Below are 15,452 nucleotides of genomic sequence, written 5' to 3'. Positions count from 1 at the left end.
ACAAAGTAATGAAAAGTCCACAACTGTTTTGCTTTCCAATATGACTATTTCCTTATGTGTTCATAGATGAAAAGTAGAGGCATGTTGGATGTGGAGCTAGGAAATATAGCCCCCCTTCGACACTGATGTTGTGTAATGCCAGGTCCAGAAATAATAAGACCAGAACATTGCATGATTATTTCGTGGCAAATAATTTGGACCTGGTATGCGTGACCGAGACCTGGGTGAGGGAGGGCGAGACGGTTGCTCTGAACGAATTGGCCCCGCCTGGTTTCTTGGTCCTTCATCAGTCCTGAACGGGAGGCCAGGGGGGAGGGGTGGTGATTCTTGTCCGAGAGTCTTTCTCCTTCAGGCCGCTTCCCGTCCCGGAGATCCCTGGCACTGATTGTGTAGGTCTGGTGTGGGGAGCTGAGGAGAGTTTAGCCATCTGTGTGGTGTACCGGCCACCTAGCGCACCAACAGATGCCTTGCCATGTCTGCTAGAGATGGTGGCTGGATGGACCTTGGAGCACTCAAAACTATTGGTGGTGGGTGACTTCAATGTCCATGTTGATGCCGCCGCCTCTAGTCGGGCTGTGGACCTGGTGTCCTCCATGGCCACACTTGGACTCTCCCAGATTGTTTTGGCCCCCACACATCAAGCAGGCCACATGCTGGATTTAGTCTTTGGGATGGAGATGGGAGTGGTACTGGCAACAATTGAGTTGGTGTCATGGTCAGACCACGTGGTCCTGAAGGCTCGGCTGGATATCCCACCCACCTCCTGCAAGGGTGGTGAGCTTATTTATGCTCACCCGCAGAGACTTATGGATCCAATTGGTTTCCAGAATGCTCTGCAGGATCCGATGCTCCCTGGCGGTTCATTGGATGAGCTAGTGGAAGACTGGCAAGTTCGTCTTTCTGAAGCCATCGATAAAATCGCCCCGTCGCCCTCTCTGCCCCCATACCAAACTAGCTCCCTGTTATACAGAGGAGCTACGATGGAAGAATCAGGAGATGGCTAGAGTGAGTATGGCGGCGAACTCACAACGAAGAGGCAAGAACATCTTATAGGACGTTTATGAAAGCCTATGAGATGGCAGTGAAGGCTACATAGAAAGAGTTCTATGCAGTCTCCATTGCATCAGCTAGCTCACACCCAGTAAAATTGTTTAATGTGGTTTGGTCCTTGGTCTCCTTATCAGGAAAGGACCATCAAAATTTAAATTTGGATACTGGATGTGAGGCTTTTGGGAGCTTTTTGGCTGATAAAATCTTGTCTCTCCGCCATGATCTCCCAGCCACAGTTGATACAGTGTGTGAACTGGAGGCCCCTTGGCCACGTTCTGGGATAACATTAGACCAATTCTGCCCACTCTCTGGGGATGAGATTGACAGGATCTTGTGAGCAGTTAGGCCTTCCCCATGCTCCTTGGACCCATGCCCTTCGTGGCTGGTAAAGGTCAGCGTAGATGGGCTACGGGATACCCTGGAGGCCATTGTCAACATGTCTCTGAGCTCTGGGATCTTTCCAGAAGTGTTGAAGGAAGCTGTGGTTAGGCCTTTCCTGAAAAAAACCATCTTTGGACCCTACTGACCCGGTCAGTTACTGCCCAGTTTCAAACCTCCCGTTGCTGGGTAAGGTGATTGAGCGGACGGTGGTAGAGCAGCTGCAGGTCTTCCTGAATGATTTCTCATCCCTAGATCCTTTCCAGTCTGGCTTCTGTCCGGGACATGGGACGGAGATATTACTGGTCGCCCTGATGGACGATCTCCGTAGATAGCTGAATCAAGGCGGGTCGGCACTGCTGATATTGTTAGATCTATCAGTATTATTCGACACGGTCGATCATGACCTGTTGATCCACTGCCTTGCCGATGTGGGGATTCGAGAGACGGCCTTGCAGTGGTTTGTCTTTTTTCTCCATGGTTGGGGACAGAGGGTGGCACTAGGGGAGAAGTTGTCATCCCGCCACCCATTGGTGTGTGGTGTCCCTCAAGGGGCAATACTGTCCCCCTTGCTATTTAATGTATATATGCACCCCCTCGCCCAGCTGGTATGGAGTTTCGGACTTGGGTGCCATCAATATGCAGATGACACCCAATTGTATCTGATGATGGATGGCCAGCCCGACTCTGCCCCAGATATCCTGGAACGTGCCTTCGAAGCTGGGACTGGATGGTTGAAGCAGAGTCAGCTGAGACTGAATCCCTTGAAGATGGAGGTCCTGCATGTGGGTCTAGGGTCCATGGGTGCGGGACTCCAGCTCCCCGCTCTTGATGGAGTGCCACTGACACCAGCGTCAAGAGTAAGGAGCCTGGGGGAGGTCCTGGATACTTCCCTGTCTATGGAGGCACAGGTCACAGTGGTTGTTTGATCCTCATTTTTCTATCTAAGACAGGCTCGACAACTTGTCCCTTACTTATTGACCCATGACCTTACGACAGTGATCCAGGCAACGGTCACCTCCAGATTAGACTACTGTAACTTGCTCTACACAGGGCTTCCCTTGGGCTTGATCCAGAAACTGCAGCTAGTTCAGAATGCAGCTGCATGGGTGGTTGCCAGAGCTCCAATCATGGCACATATAACACCCATCCTCCATCAGCTGCACTGGTTACCAGTTGAGTACCGGGTCCGGTTCAAGGTTCTGGTGTTGACCTACAAAGCCCTATGCAGGCTGGGCCCAGCATACCTTCGGGACCTCCTCTCCCCATATGTTCCCCAGAGGTTGCTTCGATCAGCTAATAAGCAGTTGCTGATAGTCCCTGGCCCCAGGGAGGTCCGTCTGGCCTCTACCAGAGCCAAGGCCTTTTCGGTTCTGGCTCTGACCTGGTGGAACTCTCTGTCTGAGGAAACTAGGGCCCGGTGGGATTTGTTATATTTCTGCCGGGCCTGCAAGACGGAGATGTTCTGGCAGGCATTTGTTGGGGGCTAGGCTGTCCTCTTGTTGGCCATACCACTGAAGACCGTCCACCACTCATGCCGGAGCTCATAAGTGTGGCGCAGGGCATGCTGTAAGAGCCAAGTCCTGTGCCTAAAATGCTGTATTTTAATATTTATTCCGCCAGTCGAGAAATTTTATTGCCTATTTCTGCCAACTGAGAAATTTTATTGTATGTGGAATAGTGTTTTAATGTTTATTTATAATATTTTTATTGTTTTTAAACTGTATGTTATAAATTGTTTGTTGTTACACCACCCTGAGCCTGTCTGATGGGAAGGGCGGTCTAGAAATGCAATAAATAAATAAAATTCAGTGGAAGTTAGAGTTGGAAGCAGAGCTTCAAATGAGAACTGATATTGATTAGTGAGTGACAGAGGTCTGTGTGTACCTCATCTACTATCTGCCAGTTATTAAAAATATGGTACAAACAAGTCTGCTGAAACTCAAGGTCTCATCTAGGTGCCATAGGAATATATTAGGTGTCCTTGCATGTGGGAGATGCAGGTAGTGGCATTCAACCAAAAGAGTAGGAAATGTTCTTGAAGCTAGCTTCCTCCCTAGGGAAACCAATGTACCAAACATAGGAATTCTGTTGTGTAGTACTTTGTGTCATTTGCAAAAACAGGTGGGAGTAATAGGGTGAATTGTATCCCTGGAGTGCATGGATTGTGGGGACTGGGCATTTCATTGAGTTCCCTATTCTAAAATGTACAGACATGCCCTAGAAAGAATGTAACAGCTTTGCAAACAAAGCTATCAGCATTGTTTGGCTTACAAATGATTTGCACATTTTGAAAGCTTTACATTTCCTTCTCTGCATTTGCATGCTCTGCACCCTCATTTTACTATTCAGCATTCTGTATTTGCCTGTATATATTTCGTCACTCTGTGTTCTTTATTTAAATACATTAATTGGCTTTCCAGTAATGAGTTTACTTCTTTCTTAATGCTGGCCTTATTACTTTCATATTGTTGTCAAGTTCTTGCCTTTTCCCCTCTAACATCCTTGTTTTCTATTACCTTAATCTTGTTCCATGATACTTCCCACCTGGTGAAGTTCATGAACCAGGTATGTGACTTGACTTCTGAATTCCCTTTCCATCTTATATGAGCGTGTGCTGCAATTCAAAGGTGATGGAAAAGAACAGGAGAGCAACACATTACCTTAACATTTGGGTTTGCTTTCATTGATATAACCTTTTTGTTTATTTGTTTTTGATTAACAAAGGGTGATGATTACAATGCATGAAAACAGTAAAGCTTTCTCATATACTGATCATGCTCACTGACTCCAATGACCTTATAGATGTAACTGAGCTGAGAACATTTTGTCAAGCACAGGATATCTAGCAGTCCAAAGCTTAGGCTTACCCATGGAAATTCTTGCTTCAATTACATAATCTTTGTGGTTTTCCTTTGGGCTGCACAGTGAAAATTATATACCCCTGTTTTTCACATGAATCTACCCCTCTTTCAGTGACTGAAGAAGGGGATGTTAAGAATATTGCAGAATCATTAGTAGATTTTGTGGAGCTGCTTTCTGTTGCATTCTCAGCCCTTAAAAAAGCTCCCGCTCTCCTGGCTTTCCACAAACTATGCAAAACTGAATTATTCTAGAGGACTTTCTACCAAGATTATAGGGCTGTGTCATAAGAAACAGCTCTGAGAAATGCCTTGGTACAGACAGGGGCTATGGACTATTCTAATGGGTACTGATGTGGATATGCTCCTACTGGGGAGTTTCCACAATGCTAAACATGCCATGTTAATTGTACTTTGTTTCAGAAAGATTTCTTCTCTGTGCTTGGCTTTATGCCTTTTCAGATTTTCTGCTATCATAACCAATTGTATTTGCTCACTGAATGTCCTAACTAGAGGTGGGCACTGACTGGGAAAAACCCACGGGCCGGAGGACAGTAGTCCATCACGGACCACAGACCACAAACTTTTCACGGACCCATACCAGTTCGCCGACCATTTTGTGGGTCTGTGCCCGCCAGTCAGCTGGAGCAAGGGAGGATTTAAACGTTAAAGCACTCCCGGCGCCACTTGCTAGTGATGCTGGGAGTGCTTTAACCCCCCCCCCCCCAATCTCTGGATTCACAGATGACAGACCAACAGACCGGCTGAAAAGTCATGAGGTCCGTGGAAAACAGATGTCCCATGATCTGCCAGTTTGTGAACACCGATTTAAGCCGGTCCATGTGAAATTTTGGTCCATTTTTAGGTCTGTGCCCACCTTTAGTCCTAACTGTTGTTCATTTTAGGAGGGTAGCTGTGCTGGTCTGCAGTAGAACAGCAGGTTGAGTCCAGTGGCACCTTAGAGACCAACAAAATTTTCAGGGTGTAAGCTTTTGAGAATCAGAGCTTCCTTCTTCAGACACAGCCTCTTTATGTCTGAGGACAGCTCAAGTCAGCTGCTTAGATGAGGGCCCTGCCAGAGAGGGGTTTCTAAGGTGTCACTGAACTCAAATCCTGCTGTTCTAACAGTTGTTCAGTGCTCAATGAATGTCCTAGCTGTTGATTATATTGTATTTCGCACTGTGTAATCAACCTTGGATATCAGTGAGAAAGGTGGAATATAAATAAATAAAATACAAATTTTATAGTTCAAAATGTGCAATTTCAGACCAACTAATGGCAATAGAAAACTTTGAGTTTTTGGTTAAAGAGCAACGACATTCTAATCTTTGTGGAAAGATGTAAGAGAATTTTATTTATATAGACGTTGCCTGCCTTATTCCTAGGACTCAAGGTAAATTAGCCATATATCCAAACTTAGGGTTGGATCCTATGAATAGCAAGAACAAGGAATTCATGGGGGCAGATCTTCCCCACTTTCCCCTTCCTCCAGCAACACGCTGTGATGCTGAGGTTTAAGGGACCTCATGGGCAAAACATTGCATGGTGTAGAGAGTTGCGGTAAGGAGGAGGAGGAGGAGGAGAGCAGTCCTCTGTTTTGCATTTGCAGAGGAAGAGCAGCCAAGCAAATGTCTGCCAATGCAAGGGGGGGAGGGGGATGTTCCCCAGTTCATCCTCACTGCAGCTGCCTATATCATTTGGCATTTTTTCCCATGAGGGTCCCTCCTTTGTAAGGCTGTCCTTTTCTTTCCCTTTACTCTTGCAGTCAGAGGGTGCCACAGTTGATACTTTTGTGCAAAGGTATCATGAGAACAAAATTAGGCCAAGTCATTTATTGAATTATTACTCCTCACCATTCATAGAAAGTTTACTGCAATGGATCCTTAAGAGTGCAGGTTCTCCTGTGCATTTAGCATAAGAGTTGCTGTTTCTTTACATTGGATAAAGTTTATATCAACAGATAAAACTTTTGTACTATGTTAATAACTCATGTATACCATGTTCATTAGCTTGTGAGCTTATGACTGTTTATGTTTTTTCATTCCCAATGCCCAGTATGCTTTTATAAGTGTTAAACTGTTGTGATTATGCTTTCATATCAGTAGCATAGCATTAAGAGTGCCCAAACTTTCCTTACTGAATTGACAGATTAATCTTTGGATCAAAACAAAAATACGCCGTAATGAAGGAGACCTCATTACATCTTGATAAGAAGATAGTTTAGCTTTAAGATATTGCTTATCTGGCATGGGGTTTTTAATATCCATATTGGAATTGGTAATATGTGAAGTAAACCAGAGGTCCAAGTAGCAAACTGTGTAATGCAGAAAAGCATGATGGGAAAGTATCACATGTGACAATATGATACTTAGCACATTATACAAAATATACCAGGATTTCTTTTGCATGTTCCTTGATCTCCTATTGCTTCTTATTTGCATGTTCTCTTTTCTCAGTCATCTTTGTCTCCTTTTTAGTTTAAACCAATTAAAGTTTACTTTCCCTCTTAACCTATTTATAAATTATCTATTTCAACCTTGACTTGAGAAAGTTCAAGGTTGTAACAATCCTTTATTTCTTTAATTGTCTTGTCTTCCTTTTCCCCTATTGACACTTCCCACCTCATGAAGTTCATGAACCAGGTATGTGACATGACTTCTGAATTCCGCTGATTTTCTTAAGAGGTAATGTACGCACAGGAATTCAAAGGTGGAGCAAGGAAAACAGGAGATAACAATAAATAACTCTTAACTCTTGCTTGTCTTTTAACTATACTCCTATAACATTGTTGTTTTGAAAATAATGTGGTGTAACATCCTTTACGTCTAAGAACTGGGGGTGGGATGAAACATACGCAGTAGAGAGAAATCTACAATACGTGGGAGGGGATAGCAAAGAATTTTCTTAACTGGGCAGCTAATGGAGGAGTTTTGGAGAATCAGAGAAGATCCTAAGGAGATCCTGATAGGTGGTTTGAATATGTTTAATGATAATGACTTCACTAATGCACTGTGGAAAAGTTACTAGATTCATGAATGAAAATACAGCCCAGTGGGGGGGGGGGGAATAGGTTAAAATATTTTAAAACCATCTGAAGTTATAGCAGATAGTTATAGTTCTTTTCAAGCACAGGTAGATTTCACAAGCAGGTCAATAGGACTGATGTACTTGAAGTGAAATTTGATCCACTGATGTGAAAAGAATACTGCAATGGAACAAATCATATTTATTCTTGTTATTAGAATAAATAATTGAAATCTTCTGCATAACCATGGCATTTTAAAACTCATATTCTTGCATGTCTGGGTACTAAAATGTTAAAATTAGGGCAATAGTTATTCTGAAATTAACTATGCAGGTCTGTGAGCATTTCTACCCCTCTTTATTCAAAGTATGAAAACCTACCCCAAGAAAAGCAACAGAAATACATGTAGGTTTACACTTCATACTGCTCACAGATCATAACACGGGCTAACAATGCTGTCTACTGAGGGGAAAAGAAACAGATAGAGATGTGCTCTTTTCTGAAGTTCTCGGTTCCTGTGCAATGCCTTTACTATTGCTGCACTCTAGATGAATGAAATCTGTTTAAATCATGATTGCCATCATGCACATGATTTACCTCTGTAAAACATGATGGTGAATCCTTTTTAGTTTTTGCCATGTGTACATCATTCATCTATGTGCCCATTTCCCTGGTAAAAGCCATTCACCACCATATCCTTTCTGTTTGGCTGCCTTTACATGTCCCTTTAAATGCTATACCTTTTCTTTCCCTTTGACTATGCCCTACTACATTTTTTCCTCTCCTCCTAATTTTCAGACTCACAAGGAATTCAAAACCTTGTAACTAACATGTCCCTCTTGTTTTCATTCTCTTGCTGTCCACTACATCTTGTTTTCATTCTCTTGCTGTCCACTACATCTTGTTCCATGATACTTCTCACCTGATGAAGCTCCTGAGCCAGGTATGTGACACAACTTCCAAAATTCTCATATTGCCTCTGATGTGTGCGCAGAGAATACATGAATGTGTGAATAGGCGGTTGAAAGAGAAGAAACAAGATAGACAATTCCTATTAATAAACTGTCACTTAACAGCTTGTTTTCTTTGAATGCTTCACACTCACAGCTGCTTTAACCTGGTGCTATTTTTCACATCCTTACAGTTTCTTCAGGTATCTATGCTGCAGTATTCTTGTTATTTTCTTTAAAACGAGAGTCTCTATTTTCCTTCACTCATTCCTTGTCTGTCCCATTAGGTTCAAAATGTTTACATACATATTATTTTTTCCTTTATTCTTTCCTCTCATTACTGCTTGCTTCCACTATGACACTTCTGGAAGAAACCCATGAAGAAGGTACGTGCTCTGTGTCCACAGAACCTTCCTTTCTTTTCTACAGCAGTCAAAATAACGTTCAAAAATATTTGAGCAATCAAGCAACTGTAGAATATAAGTTTCTACTTTTCTTAGTTCTGGATGCATACAAATCAAAACTGCATTGATAGAACAAATATGAAAAAGGGGGCCATAGAAATTTTAAGTGAAGAATGTAGCTGTAAATTTGTGAAAAGGAATTTTGGTTGCTTCTATATGGGTGTTGAATGCTTCAGAATATATCATTATTCCCAGAGGGTATGTTTATTCAGGCCTTGCATTTGTGGTAAAAATTTGAAGGACCAAAAGGATTATGAAGTGGAAAGGCAAAAGGAAGGAGGGTACAAAAGGAACATGACGGCTTCCACTGGGTTTCACGCTTGGTTTGCAGGTTTCTTGTTTGGATATACTCAGATATATACTAGGAAACCTACAATGCAACCTTATGCAGAGTAAGTCCAGTATTTCAGTGGGCTTAGACTGGCAAAACTCTGTACAGGATTGCATTCCTAGAAAGAACCATGCATCTACCTCTGTTATGCTTAAGAAGGTTTTGGTCTTGCATTTCCCGAGCAATACTCTTTCCCTCCAGGCAAACAGTTCTTGAAACTGAAGACAAAATCAGCTGGTCAACATGATAGCCTGTTTGTAGAAGTAAAGTAAAAAAAAAAAATCATGTCCAGCTATGAACAAATTTGAAGGGAATTGCCTTAGGTAAGGCAACAAAAAGCAACTATCATATATTGTTTAAAAGCATGTTGTTTCGTGCTTAACTAGACAGTTATATCAGTCAAGCAGTGTTGATTTACACTAACTGATAATAAACACTCTTGTGCCTTTACCAGGTACAGTGGTTCCAGAATCCTTTCTGCTTTTATAAAAACACAAATATGCCAATAACAAGATAAGCCCTAACAGTCTCTCTGGCTAGTTCAAAAGCTACTGCAAAGCAATTAGTAAAAGAAATATTGTTTCAGGCAGGTCTCCAAAATGTATTAGTCATATGGCTGAATGCTGACTTTCTGCACTGTACTGAGGCAACTAATGCCTGATCTAGGGTATCATCCACTAGGGGATATTTGTGGCGGGACTGCAACTCAGTAATAGAGTGCTTTGGCATGGAGAAAGTTCCAAGTTCATTTCCTGGTATATCCATTTAAAACAATCAGGTAGTACATAATGTGAAAGGCCTCAGCTTGAGACCCTATAGAGCCGCTGACAGTCAAAGTAGACTGTATTAGCCTTGAAAGACCAATGGGTTAAAACACGCACAAGTGTTCACTACTTAAAGCTAATAACTATACAGGGTCTACCCATTTTTTCCTGCTATATCTTTTGTTACAACAGTATATGGATATAATAATAATCTATTGCTTATTTTTAAAAACAAAAATCACCTTAATGGCAAGGAGAGGAAATGTCCTCTGTGGGGACATGTTCAGGAAAAATGGCTGCCGTGTGAGCTGGAAAATCTAAAGCAGTTGATGATCTTTCAAAAAACTTCAGAGCATAGCAGGTTTGAGAAAGACTGGAAGAAAGCTGGGGAAATCCCAGATGTGCACAAATGTACCTTGATGCTGTGGGAAAGCAGGAAAAAAACCTGCTTTCCAAAAGCGTTGAATTTCGGGTAGAAAATCCATGTGGAAGACACCAGAGCTGAAATAAATGATTCTAGTTACTAGAAGAGGGAAAAGTAGAGAGACAAGAAGAGAAGTGGGACATTGGGTCAAATGGTAGACAAATACTGTCTGGATTTCTTTCCTTTGACTTTTGCAGCTGGAGAATGAGGAGAATATTTTGATGTCATTTGGAAAGATCCTCATTTCTAATACACGTGCATGCACGCACACTAACACACACGCACCGCTGCTTCTAATTCTCACCCTAATTTAAAATCAGGAAACTGGACCAAATCATCACATTTACAACTGAACAAATTATTTGTTTCACCATATTATTGTGGACAGCCTACAGCTCCTTTTCTTTGATTAAGCCAGACAGGTTTTTTCATACTACCAGACCTTCCTCCCCAACATACCAGCTCAAATATCTGAAGTAACATCTTGCAGATATAAAAGAACAAGGTAATTCATGTCATCCATCAGCAGAGATCTGAGATTTTCCAATTGAGATCACTATTGGCTAGAAAATCTTACTGATGCGTTTTGAACTTCTCTAAATTTCAGACTCTAAACGGAAGCTTCGAGACTGGTGTACGTGAGATCACCAACACAATTTTCCTTTAAAAACCTTTTCCTCACTTCCAGCCTTTTTTCTTATTTTAGGCAAAGCATTGGAGGAGTCCTTCTTTTAGCAATATCATTGTGGGGATTATATTTTACAGAAGTATTATTAAAATCCAGAACAAGCTGAATATGAGATAAAGTAAAATGCATTGCAAGATATAATTTTGCCATGATGATCCTAGTTTTTTCTTGGTTTCCCTGATGGACAAATCATCTTAAAAATGCATCCTGATTTTGTATTTTTCTTTCTGTATAAACTACTTCTTGCTTTGTTATGCATTTGAAGATTTTCTTTTAATGAAAAAACTCCATAACAGAATCCGGACAATAAATACATAATTATAGCATTTTATTCCAGGATTAGAAAACGAATGTGGTACTCCCTCATTCCATGGTTCCATTAACACCACATTTTCCTGGAAGTATTCCCTCCCCCCAAATTGATACCTGAACTTCAGATAATTCAAAATGGCCAATAGTATCTGTTTCTTAAATTGTAAACTAAAATTCTCATAACAAACTATTTTTTTTAAAAAATGGTCTCTATAGTGAATGATTTGCTGCACAATCCTAAACAGAGTTATACCCTTCTGAGTGCATTGAAGACAATGGTTTTAGACAGGTATAACTCTGCTTAGGATTGCACTGATATTTTGCTATTTGAAGTTTGTAGTCAATAGGAATAAATTATTACTTGATGTAAGGGGTTGAGCGGAAGGGAATATTGTGTGTTTCTGAACATGAAATGATGTTTGTTGTGGTCTGTGTTTTCATCCCTTGTATTTCTTAGACATTTGATGGAAAAGCTGATCGTTTAATGGATGAGAAAAATTAAGTTCTACAAAATGTACATTCTCCTCACAATATATTAAGAGAATAATGAAATGCATCCAGATTTTCAGAGAAGAGCAAGATTCAAGCCCAGTAGTACCTTAAAGACCAACTAGATTGCCAAAGTATGAGTGTTCAACAGTCAGAGCTCCCAGGAACTCTAACTCTTGAAAGGTCCTACCCTGGAAATCTAGTTGATCTTTAAGGTGCTACTGGACCTGAATCTTGATCTTCCACTACAGACCAACTACCCACCTGAAACTATTTTCAGAGAGGAAAGTATCATTAAGATTAATGTAGAAATATAAATTATTAATTGGTTTTAATAGATAGTATAATGGTACTGTTATTTTGTATTAGAATGTCAAGTAAAATCCAGTCAGATTTGGATAATTCTAAAAAATGTTATTGGGGAGACTTGAAGCAAAAAATCAAAGAAATTATGCTGACAGACTGGTAAGATAGAGAGAAAGAGAAAAGGATTATTGGAAGTGATTGGATAAAGAAAGTTGATAGAAAGCAAGAACGTGGATTGTTGACACCTAGCACAAAATAATTGAGTTAAAAGAGCAAATAACATCATTTATCAACCCGTTCCTTTGGCATTACTTTGTTATCTTTCTTCTCTCCTTCAACCAATTGCACTAATCCATTCCTTTCTAAGGTTCTTACTTTTCTTTAGAACCTTTCCAGACAACACTTACTCAGCTCCATAACCTTAAAAAGCAAAAGCCATGTAAAACTTTTTAGGACCAATAAAAAAAATCATAAAATATCAAGCAACCTATTGAGATCTCTAAATCTCTCCATCGGGTTGGATGTTTAAAAACAATAAAGGGGGGAGGGGATCATGAAGCTACAAATATTTTTATTTTAAGCTTTTGTATTTTAAATTTGTCTTTCAGGAGGATGGTGGGGAAAGGCAAAAATCTTGCCCAGAACATTATTTTGCTTTAATATTACCATTGCAAAAACAAAAGGTTCTAGACATAAGAGGCATAACGTTTTTCAACCTGTTCTTCAAACTAATGAATTGCCTTGTGAATTGAGAGACAGGATATTCAACAGGACCTAAAATGAGATTTTGTACACAATACTCTGTCCAATAGCCGGTGGCTTTTTATTACTGTAATATTACCACAACCTCCCACCTCCAAAGTATGTATAATAGACACCTAGAATTTGAGAATTAGAACTGCTACCTTCCTGATGCTATGTTGAAGTATTCATGGAAGCTCATTTCATTTTTTGGTCATGTTTAACTTTTAAGTTAAATTAGTCTGTCACCTATATGATGTTTCAGTGGTATAGCCAAATGGATTTAACTTTCATTTTTTGTTTTAGCAAACAAGACTGAGATTTATTTCCTGGTTGTTTAACATTTTCTGTCTCTTCTTCCTTTGCCTTCTGTTTCTTCCTGGATTCCCACATGTAGAAAGGAAACCCAGAGTACCAACGTAAGTAAAATTCCTGTCGCTGTCATTATTCCTATATTTCAAACTATTTAACACACATGAAGCTGCTTTATACTGAATTAGATCATCATTCCACCAAGGTCAGCCTCATCTACTTGTTACGGTCGTTTTAACCCACCCAAGGAGGAACATTCCTTTTAAATAGACATGTGGAAACAAAGAGTCTTTTTGTATATTTTAAAGCAATGTTCTAATTGTAGAGAAAAATGCTTAACTTTTTTCTTGTATTTAGCCCTTCTGAGGCGGAATGGCTGCTTAAAACTTTGGTCAAGAGGCCTGTAGCCGTGAAATGGTGGTAGCGGTGGGATTGTCACGGCTACAGGCCTTCAGTGCCTCGACCCAGCTTAGGGAAAGAGCCAGCAAAGGTCTATCAGCCAGGCTAAACAAAATTAGCAAACTGGCAAGAGAAGGAAAGTCCCTCAAATGTCCTCAATTCTGCCACCAGTCCCTCAGGGTTCCCAAAAGCTTTAGGAGGAGAGGGACATCCTCCAAGCCTGTTAGGGAGCTAAAAGTAGCAAAGTCTACCTTGCAAGGGTGTGCTTGCAGGTAGAGTTCACAGCAAAAAATGTTAAAAGGTAGGTGGTTCACGAGAACTAGCAAAAATGGGTTTGGCAAAGTACCTTGAGTTTTGAGACCCCAAAGTCACACACCCAAACACAAAATATAATATATTTATTAAGGTGCAAGGTCACATACAATGGTACAAGACAGACTGTGAGGATTAAAACAAAAATACCTATAGCTTTATTTGCTCTAACTTATACATACCAATATCAAAGTAGAAGTAGATTGTCGAAAGTTGTCAAGAAGGCAAAAGGCAAAATCTCTAGTCACAGAGGCAAATTCAGTCAGGCTTCACAGCACAGCAAAATGGATGGGTTCAGGAACGTCCATCCCCAGACAGAGCCAGTTTGAGATACTGACCGAGTTACAATAGTGGTTACTGCAACCCAGACAGAATCTGAGGTCCATTATTGGTAATGGGTTTTTTTATGCCATTCTTGCCACCCGAGAGGGGAGGGCCAGTCCACCAATCGGCTAGCAAGAGTGTGATCTCATAGTTAAAAGTGACTGTGCGCAAAAAAGGAGTTAGGTGCGTGGCTGCAGTCCAAGACACCCCCTCCCATCATGCACGTGCAATTAGTTTCATGAAGCAAGAATGTTAATTGGTTAACTGTCTGGCTATGGAGGTTTTCTCTTATCCAATCTGCAAGGTCAGAGTGTTCGGGAAGCGAGAGGCATCTCCGTTCTCAAGAGAAATGGCTAGAAGCAGAAAAGGGGGAGTTTGTGGGCTAAAAAATGTCTTAGAAAAACAAGGCCTCTTGACCAAAGTTTTAAGCAGCCGTTCTGCCTCAGAAGGGCTAAATACAAGAAAAAAGTTAAGCATTTTTCTCTACACTAATGATCAAACCACAGGGCTGTATTGAAATTACTGTTCTCTCCCAAAGCCAGGGCTTTTCTGCACACTCGACTTAACTCTTGATTTTCTTAGCAGTCAATCCCTAAGCATTGGTATTGCATTGAGTACAGTTCTTCTGCATGTCTGCCTTACCTCAGCATTTTTACAGTTGGTTTATTTTGTTCTGCACATGTCTTAAATAATCAGAATTTTCAAAGTGCGGGGGCTGTCATCGTTGGTGACATCATTAGTGACTTCCCCTTTTATTTTTTATGCATGATTTTATTGCTATTGCAATGTAAGGGCTGGATTTTTTAAAAAAAAAAAATCAAAAATGAATACATGAGGAAATCTTTGCATGGGGGAGCCTTAAAGGGCAGCAGCTCTGCCACCCATACCTAAGATTCCTTCCCTGCAGTCCAAACGAGAGAGCCCCATCCAGGCTGAACCAGAGCCAGGAGGCTGAAGCCAGCACTGGTGGGGCAAACCAACCACAGTTGGGATGGAGCCCAGAGCAGCAGCAGCGATGTGCTTTTCAAACTATGCTCCTTTTTTTTTGGTGCCAGAAGTCACAAGTCCCCTCCCCGGGAACACCAGCGCTTTTGCATTTAAAAAAAAATCATATTGCTATATCAACCTACTATTGTAACAACAGATGCAGCAGATTCTCCGAATTCTCACCTTGCGTTTTAAAAAAGCAAGTCTCTAGATATAAGGAAAAAGGCATCTCTACAAGGGAAGGGGCTAGAGATTTACTCTTTTTTAAATGAAAGCTGGTAATTCTGAGAATCTGCTGCATCTGTTAGTACTACAGTAGGTCAATATAGCAATAT

At 41.0% G+C, this 15,452-nt stretch overlaps 1 protein-coding gene across 4 annotated transcripts in view; it reads left to right on the top strand.

Moving 5' to 3' along the window:
- TNNT3 (troponin T3, fast skeletal type) overlaps positions 1 to 15,452 on the top strand; it is a 64,012-nt gene that overhangs the window by 19,239 nt on the left and 29,321 nt on the right. For 2 of the 4 annotated variants that reach the window (XM_054971563.1, XM_054971562.1), the window contains exons 6-7: positions 8,636 to 8,650; positions 13,181 to 13,202. In XM_054971563.1, the coding sequence (XP_054827538.1) occupies positions 8,636 to 8,650; positions 13,181 to 13,202 (37 nt within the window). The remainder of the gene's footprint in view (positions 1 to 8,635; positions 8,651 to 13,180; positions 13,203 to 15,452) is intronic. The other 2 variants (XM_054971566.1, XM_054971565.1) reach the window with 1 other exon arrangement.

The sequence above is a fragment of the Eublepharis macularius genome, chromosome 2 (genome assembly GCF_028583425.1).
Source record: "Eublepharis macularius isolate TG4126 chromosome 2, MPM_Emac_v1.0, whole genome shotgun sequence".
Lineage (NCBI taxonomy): Eukaryota > Metazoa > Chordata > Lepidosauria > Squamata > Eublepharidae > Eublepharis > Eublepharis macularius.
This window is presented reverse-complemented; position numbering and strand designations above follow the sequence as displayed.